The sequence below is a fragment of the Toxorhynchites rutilus genome, chromosome 1 (genome assembly GCF_029784135.1).
Source record: "Toxorhynchites rutilus septentrionalis strain SRP chromosome 1, ASM2978413v1, whole genome shotgun sequence".
NCBI lineage: Eukaryota > Metazoa > Arthropoda > Insecta > Diptera > Culicidae > Toxorhynchites > Toxorhynchites rutilus.
In genome coordinates this window covers 145,333,554-145,342,645 of record NC_073744.1, presented here as the reverse complement: position 1 = coordinate 145,342,645, position 9,092 = coordinate 145,333,554, and the positions used below count along the sequence as shown (strand labels likewise).

At 38.3% G+C, this 9,092-nt stretch overlaps 2 protein-coding genes across 2 annotated transcripts in view; one reads left to right on the top strand and one right to left on the bottom strand.

The window, feature by feature from the left end:
* The window catches only part of LOC129762628 (uncharacterized), a 190,159-nt gene that overhangs the window by 40,357 nt on the left and 140,710 nt on the right, over positions 1-9,092 (top strand). The window lies entirely within an intron of this gene.
* On the bottom strand, positions 720-1,954 carry LOC129762631 (general odorant-binding protein 45-like). The gene has a single exon (XM_055761093.1). The coding sequence runs from the start codon at positions 1,856-1,858 to the stop codon at positions 845-847; it is 1,014 nt and encodes a 337-aa protein (XP_055617068.1). The 5' UTR covers positions 1,859-1,954; the 3' UTR covers positions 720-844.

Genomic DNA, 9,092 nt, shown 5'->3' with positions numbered 1-9,092 from the left:
CCTATTGCAAAAATGGATCCAAGAATATGTATCGAATTTTGTGTAAAAAACAAAATTATTATCTATTAACCAGACTACTTAAATTTCACTCGAGGAAAATCTGCATCTGAAAACCCCTTAGGTTAATTTCACATATATATTAGCTAACATCAGCATCAACTATACTATTTGTTGACTTTTTCATCCTGTGTTTGGAAAATATTTGTATATTGTTAGAACCAACTTTAAAAGTTCTTTTTCCGTTCAAAATGAAAAATTGGTTTCGGAGAATCCAGAACCCAAAACTGCACAAAACCGGCCATTTGGGATGTTGAACTTCGTCATTTTTCAAAACTAGCTGACTTGTGATGAATTCAACCTGTATGATCTCATCGGCGTAACCTGGATATGTTCTGGGTCAGGTTTCGCAAGGAAGTGACCGCCTTAGGATCAGAACCGAATCTCATCATGTGACATATCGAACTTCATTGTTTGTCAAAACTAGGTCATGGGTGACTATTTTCAAGGGCTTTTGGTCACATTAAGATTATCCGAATGGTCTTCAAATGACCTACACATTATTATGTAATAGCAATTTGCAGGAAACAATCAAATACCAATTAAGAGGAAAAACCTACATAAAATACATAAAGTATAAACATAATTTCTTCATATTAAATATCGTGTAGTAATGAGAGAAACATGAAGGTTTTCGAAGATTAATACAAATGTGAAGGAAATAGGTAAAACAATAATTTTATTCTTAGCACTGCTTCCGATGTATGCAGATCAATGTGAAAAACTTAACTGTACAATCACCCGAGCCCACTAAAGTACTACTCTACGCTTCGATCCGGCCGCCCGCTCACGCCTGACAGTACTTACACCCACCCTTCGGCGGAGAGTTGTTGCAGTATCCACAGGCAGGTTTCGGTGGAAGATACGCCGGATAGGGCGATGGCACTGGTACCGAGGGCTTAGGCGCCGGCAGTTTGATAAGCGCATTGTTGTATGGTCCCGCTGACTCAACCGCGTCCCCCCGGAGCATGTGTTCAGCCGCATGCTTCAGGATGTTGGCGGTGTGGACCGAGTTGGGATTGCAGCCGCTGAAACATCTTCGTGCCCGGTAAACACGGGTGCACTCGTCGCAGTTTTCCCGCAGGGCTACCTCGGTGCAAGCCTTGGTGTTATCGCTCAAGTATTCCAGCGATGGGTAGTCGTGATGGCGGATGTAGAAGCGCGTTAAGTTGAAGCCATACGCGGTATCGTAGAGACCCTCAGCTAAATATTGGCAGCGATAAATGCAATGTGTCATGGGTACATCGGGAATCACTCCGGCGCAGTACTGTTCAAGTAAATCGATCGGCACTTGAAGCACGTTGAGGCAATCGATGGCAGCCTGAACCGCTTCAAGGTGGGTTAGTGGGATGTACTCTTCGGAACACTTGAGATTCCCGTATTGGTGATAGTAGCACAGGAACGTCTCGTAGGCCTTCGAACAATCATCCTGACAAACCGCTAACTTGGAAACACCACATTCTTTGGTACGCCTCCGATAGGCAATGTCACCACAGGCCGGTTGGAAGTAACTTTCGATGACCGGGGTCTGCACACCACTGCCATCGCTCCACCAGCCGGAGTTGATTCCAGCGCACCGTATCAGACACTTCAAGTCTCTTTCGTTCGTTACAAAATTTCGCGCCACAAAACGGTCCACTACTTCGGGAGGAACCTCCAAGTATTCTGCGCACTCATCCAGCGACTGGCGGAAACTTTTCAGCTGATACGCAAAGTGAGACTCCTCCACCTCGAACGGATAGGGACCGGCCGAGACAGTGGATGCCACGGTTGCAACCAGCAAGCCGACGAGCAACTTCATCGGGCCGCGTATTGTTCTGCTCCACAATTCCGGCGAAGTTAAGTTGAAACTCTCCAAAGCAACAGTATAGCGTCACTGATGCACTTCCGTTGAATGAACGTAGCTTTTATTGCTACGTGATGGCGGATGGCATACTAAACATTTCTGTTTTTTTTTAGCCAAACGATTATGTATTTGACGACGGTACGGTCTGGACATGTTTCGAGGTGTAAACAAAATTTGCCCAGGGCTGGATTGTGTAACGTTTTGAATAATTCAGTCCCACAACGATGGTGTAATGTTCTTGTTGCATCGTCACGTTTAGTCTTCGCGCAAAGGAAAGTTGTGTTCTTATAATGTTACACTGGTGGGGAGTTATGTTTTTGTGGTCGTTCTCGATAATCGCACGCCGTATTTAAGGGTGAGGAAGGTGTTGGTATTTCAATTATTTCCGCGCACATTTCCTCAAAAGATGTCGCAGCTTGTTGAATGTTTCGATAGTCGCTCTGTACCCTCGATCCAACTTTCTGTTTTTTTAATGTAAAGTGAATCTTCTTATGTTCTGAATGGACAAGGCTGATATTTCTATTGAAACTCAATTTTTGTTCTTGATATTGTATATTTTAGAATTAAATAGAATTTTTTGTTGTTTGTTGTTATTGAATAATTCATCATCAAAGACGAAGGGGTAATTTTTCATTCAAACTCTCTGCATGTAAGATCCTTCAGCAAAGTTCTAGGAACCACATGAAGGCTGGTTGATAGGGGTAATTGGATTTGCTTTTGAGTTGGTTAGCAAGAAAATAAATTAATCCAAAAAAACTTTGAAAAAACAGAAAGAAATCGATTTTTTTTCTTCTCGGTATTGTTGTCCACTCCACCTACACGCACCAACATACAAATATGTGCGTAAAATATTATAATACCTGAAATTTGTCGCTCCAAAATTATGTATAACTCATCGATATGAGTCAATTATTCACTAAGCTACATCATGTCAAAAATCGATAAAATTTCCGAGTTCGCACTCTCTTCCTTTAATTATTTTTGTCGAGTACATTATTAGATTAGTGTATTATTAGATGAGAATAGGTGAGATTTCAAGAAAACCAAAATTCGTTTTGGTTGTAAACTTCGTACCGAATGTTGTATGAGAAGCACTCATTCTTCGCTAATCACTTGCCAGATGGTAGTGTTTTTGGTATAGGGGAAAGTCGGGAAAGACGGACACCTATGATAACTTTCATTTTTATTTTAAATTTTAATGAAGTACAAACCTTGCAAAACAGTGTATCAACACCTTTGACACTTACTGTGTACACCTAGCTGGCGTTCTGTTGAAATTGTAAATAAAAACAAAAAAGTAACTTTATGTAAATTTTCGTCTGCAGAAAAAAAAGGTTTCCATTGTTATCAAGTAATTTTTGTTGGGTATTTTTCGTTACGTGAGTGTTTTACCTTTACTTTTCTTCCAGTTTATCGAATCATCGGTGTATTTTTCTCATTTTTACTCCAGAAATATTGATGAAAAAAAAATACTAATCAAGTCGGGTAAGACGGACACTCCACCGAAGAGAAAATAATTTTGTTTGGAGAACAATTTGATTATCTACTTCTTCTTTTTTAACAAATGCCCACTAACTATGTTTTCAAGTGCAACTAGATATCATGGATGAATCAGCAGAGCGGTTTTTAAAACCTAATCCGGGTTTGTCATTCAGAATGCCGGAAACTATTTTAGACATGAAAAAATGATTTTATTTTAGTTGTTCGATCATTTTTAAAGTCTATTTGAAGGCCTCCAAAAACATATTGAGTACATAAACTTGAATTTTCAGATATTGTCCATTTTATCCACCCCAGGTGTCCATCTTTCTTGCCAAGTGTCCTTCTTTCGCGACTCAATCTTTTTATTATTTCAAAAATGCCGGGAACATCAATTTTGCAAATTTTGCCTTAAAGACTAATTTTATTATAAAAAAAAGACCTAGACAATCAATTTGTGGTGAGATAGCTATATTTTTTTTTGTAAAAGTCATTACGCTTTCCCTGTATGTGTTTTCAAAACAGACTGTCAATTGACAACGCATAGAATCAACAACAATGTGTGCGATTGATGCAACAATACACAACACTCTCCGTCGGACGGTATGAAAACCAATGCGGTACACCATGAAATCGCGATTCGAATCACACCGCGTCATGTGACATATTTCATTACAACATGCGAAACCACTTAAAAAGCAAAACTTTCATCAGGTCATTCTCCCCGAGTTTCATAATAATTGATGCGCTGTTCAGTAAGTGCAAGTTCCGCATGTGAAAGAACTGCCAATCCAAATGATTCAATCGTGTCCTTCACCCGGTGTGTGTTGGAGTATTATCATGTATGATTATTATCACTTTGTGTTGCCTTTTTCTATGATACGCTGATTGTTTTTCACCGAAAGCCCGATTCAAATTAGTCATATGATGTTGATAGCGTTCAACAATAACGGTTTCACCTGGTTTCGAAGCTCATAGTAAACACATTATCTTCCGTCCTTCGATTTGGCCGTGCAATCGATGTTGATGGTTGAATATTTGACGCTTGGGATTCTCGTAATAAATTCACTTTTCATCGCCAGCCATAAGGTTTCTCACTCTATATATGCCATTAAACGACAAATTCATCCAGCATTTCACCTGAAATATCTACAATGGAAATAATAAAACAAGTGAGCAATTGAACGAACAAAAGAGGTATGTTTTGCGAGTGAATACAAAGGTAAATCAAGTATTATGTCTTATTTCTTTCTGATTGGTTCCCGTAAAAGTTGTATGCAACACAAAATCGTGTGCAATAATTTGTTCTCTCAAACAAATTAGATATCCAGTCATTGTGTAGGATAACGGTGATGTAGATGGTGGAGTGGGTTCATTATTGCTTCAGAAAATCATTATTTCAGCGATACCCAGATGATATTGTTATGTGAAATATTGCCTACAATCGAACATTATATCACCGAAAAAGCCACTATTCCCGATGACTTACAATAAGACTTCTTCATATTTAATGTAATCAATGACGGCATTGATTTTTCGTTAACCGATCCAATTCCACCCTGTTATATGTCACACTGATATTCATTAATCATTTCCAGTTAGACAGGTGAACCTCCTGCCAAAAGCTAAGTTTTGTTTTTTGTTCGTTACAACCCGTTCGACGGTTATGAGTACATCTAACAAACGACCCTTTTCGTGGTCACCATTTGGAGTTTCAAAGGAGTTAAAATAACAAGTTTCTGAACAATGAGAAGAGTAACATGAAAAAGTCACAGGATGGTTGTGTCCGAGACACGACCGCACAGTTAACGTAGGATTCCGTTAGGCTATCTGTTGATTTTGGATATGTTTGAAGAATTACATCGTTAAACTCTTTGATAATGATTGGTTGTTGGGTATTGTTTGTTCACTCCACCAGTGTTTACCGAGTGATGATGATCGAAAGATGTAAACAGTCGTTGGTTGGTGCGTATCAGATAAAAGATACTGAAGTGTACCGAGATATGATGAAAGCCACCCTCTGTGATCCTATAGGTGATGCCTCCTTTGTTATGTATGGATGGAATAAAGAAAAAAAAACCTCACCAATGCAATATAAGATAGTTACCAATACCGAACACAATTATCAATTTTTCTCATCAGTAAAAACATGTTACAATTTTTCTCGCCGTATAAACTTTTCTTGGGTAAAAATGAACACAACAAAATAGACAGCTTAACCAAACGACCCGTTCTCGAGCGGGAACACACCTTGGTTTTTATTTATGAAAATTGAAATAAATCATTTCATATATCAAGTCATTTTTAACACAACTTGAACACTTACATTTGTGCTAAATTTTTCACAATACACGATCGGTCATTAATATTAAATTTCACAAATCAACCAACATTAAAGTTCCAAATTTACATTTTATTTGCTAGAATTATTCGTATCACTCACCTTACTTGCAGTATAAAATACCCCCGACTTTCGTATATTTGCAATGTCGATTTCCCCCAGGAAGCTTGGTTTTGATGTCTCTGTTAGGGAATACATTTCGGTGGGAACAAAAGTTCCCCCTACCTTCATGTATTTGCAATGTCGAATTCACCAAGGCAGCTTGGTTTTGATGTCTCTGTTAGGAAACCGCCGCATGTGTCGTCAATTTCGACCAATCAGAAGTGGGTATTTCCCTTAGGATAGGGGTTGAGATTTTTCAATTGTTCGATAATAAGTTTCATAACATATATTATTTTCTTCAATATAAAAAAATTTTATGGAGTGCCTAAATCGATTAACGCATAAATTTCATCAATCCATCATGAGATGATTGTGAAATAAGCGTTTGAAATTGGACAATTTTCACGATGTGCTCGATTTTCGATTTTCAATTTGTACCCCAATATGTTCCCGAAAGACGTAATCCTACGTCAAAAGTACGTATATGCCTAACGTAAAAAGCTTTGGTAAAAATTAACAGGCGGAGGGAAACGGCAAGCACTTTGGTTGTCAGAAAATGTGAGTTTTCCGATCGTGGTTTTAAGGTTTTTCCCGCTGATTAAACAAACTGTTCGTGTATTGTGCAGTAAAGTTCTGTTCGTTTACAGAAGAGGAACAATTTGATGTATCGAAACTGTGAGTTTGATAACAATAAATGAAATTAATTGCATTTTATTTTTTGCATGCTGTGTGGGGTGACATGGACACGTTTCTGTGGGGTGAATCCAATTCTTATTTACAGGTTTGAGACTTTTCTTTGGTCTAATTAATTCCAGGTGTTACAGAATTACAAAAAAAAAGGATGGACAAACAACGTTGGAAGAAGGAGGAGCTTAAAAGAGCAACGCAGGTCATCAAGAACGGATTTGTTTTTGTCCAAGCATCGAAAGTGTTTGAAAATGCTCGAACAACAATGAAAAGATCCATGCAGAATTCGAGATGGTCTCAATCCAATTTTTCTGGTCTGGAATCTGGCCAAGACACTTGGTATCGACTGTTACTGATTGATAAAATTGATTGACAAAGTATCTATGAATTTAACGATATTCACATCCAAGATCGAAAAGAAACTAAATGGATGATAGTTCCATCGAATTCTTCCTTTCGGGTAATGTTTCTTCCGACTAGCACTATGATCACGCGTATTCTAGAGCTTGGCAAAACATCTTTTTTTGACGCGATTAAAAATAGGATTCGATTATATGAAAAGTGAAAAGAAATCCAAAACAGTAAATGATGTTGGTTTGTCCAATTTTGGGTGTTTTCACGCAGCAAGTAAATGCAAATCGATTTTTCTTCCTGAAAATCACATGTAATCAAGACGAGTTTGGGTTTGTTGAAAAGCCCCAAGTTTTTAGTTGCTGATAATACCATATGGTGTTCAAATTGTTCAAATTTTCATGTTTTTAAACGATAGAAATTATGATATTGGTTCCTCCGAAAAATCAACATGCATTAAAAAAAATCATTTCATTTATATGTTTTGAAACATTGGATACCTGACAGTTGCGCTGAACTAGAGCATTCCAAAAAAGTGGACAAACCAAGATCATGTTTTCGACAAATAAACATAATTTACCTTATAATCGATACCGCTCTGTATTCCTACATTGTTTTATTTCAGTTTTTCACTTGTCACTTGTTTTATTCATTATATGGAATTCTGCGGAATAATAAACATTGACAATGGATACAAGATAAAACAACGATCAAACTTGGGCCGAATAGCTCACGCTTCTCGTTCAAATTTTACCGACATTTTATTCGAATTTGATTTTTGTACGACCAGGGATGATACGGCCGAAAATTACCACCACATCTCGGAACAAGCTACAATTGTCGGACGAATGGCTTCTCATAAAATTATTTTAGGCCTCACAAGACAAAGGATATGATGATACACAGCTGATTTACATTCCTTGGCGGACAGCATTTGTACCCTTCATCTAAATATCACCAAAACACTCAAGCCTCCCATTTATCACATCCCAGAAACAAAGAACAGACTGAGAGATACCCGACCGGACATCCGGACAAAAAAAAGGAATATGAAGGACACAAGAGGTCGTCGTATGTTTTCGGGTGGTAGTCGCCAGCCGGCGGTCGCCCAAGATGATAAATTCACAGTTATTCCCCACTCCAAAAGGCAGACGCCGATGCCGTGAGCTCGAAAGGTTCACAACCGCACACAGATGGTGCATTTCGGCCTTTCAACCGCTTCGTCTTGTCGTTATCTTAATGTTTGAAACAGTGGTGCGAATTTCCTAACCACAAAGAATGGTCATGCCCGGTGCTTAACCATCCACTTGTTCTTCCATTGCGGCTCGAGATAAATGAAACTGTACTCCATTTGGAAAATAATATCAGTAATCTTTCCTCGCAATAAACTCTGAGCTGGATTGGGCGTATCCGCTAATCTGCTCGCTCTTGAGAAGTTAAATTTTGCGCGAAGTGGAAGCGTGCTGGCTATCAAATTCAAACGCTACAAAGCATTAAACAAGCCATTCGGTTCATGTTATGCTTCACTTTTATCTTCCAGCGAAGCATCAAAACGAAAATAAATCCACTCAGAACTTCATCTGCTCCAATAATCCTCAGCCATGCCTTAGCCCAAGGTCGTGTGGTGTGTTTTGAGTGTAACGCCACACGTTTTGGAGTGGATTATGGCGGCAAAATGTGCAATAAAATGGGAGAAATGCTGGTTCGCTGAAGAGAACACGAGAGAGACCATACTTGGAAACCTATAACATCCGATTAGCAGGTGTTGGTTCTCGAAGCGCTTTTCATCTAGATCAGAGATTCTCAAAGTGGATGTATTGCACATTACAACTCCTTAATCCATAAATGGCTTGAATTAACAAAAATGGGAAGTTCTGTGCATTTCTATACATAATATTCTATTCCGATGAATGGAATAGCCGTGAGCTATAATTTTTATATATCACTATACTGAATCATATTTCGGACACAGTGTTCTAATATCTTGAAATGCTTGATGCACCGATGATATAACTATAAAATTAATATCACAATTGCTTCTTTAGACCCTTGGTTTCACTATCACTTCGTTTAAGAATTACATTTGAATTATTACATAGTAGCAGTGTTGGAAAAAATCATCTTCGCTAAGATCAAATGCATAGATTTTCGGGCTAGGTTGCATCGAAAACCTATATATTCCAAACGAAAATTAAAATGACAGATCCAGGTAACCATTGAATATGAGCA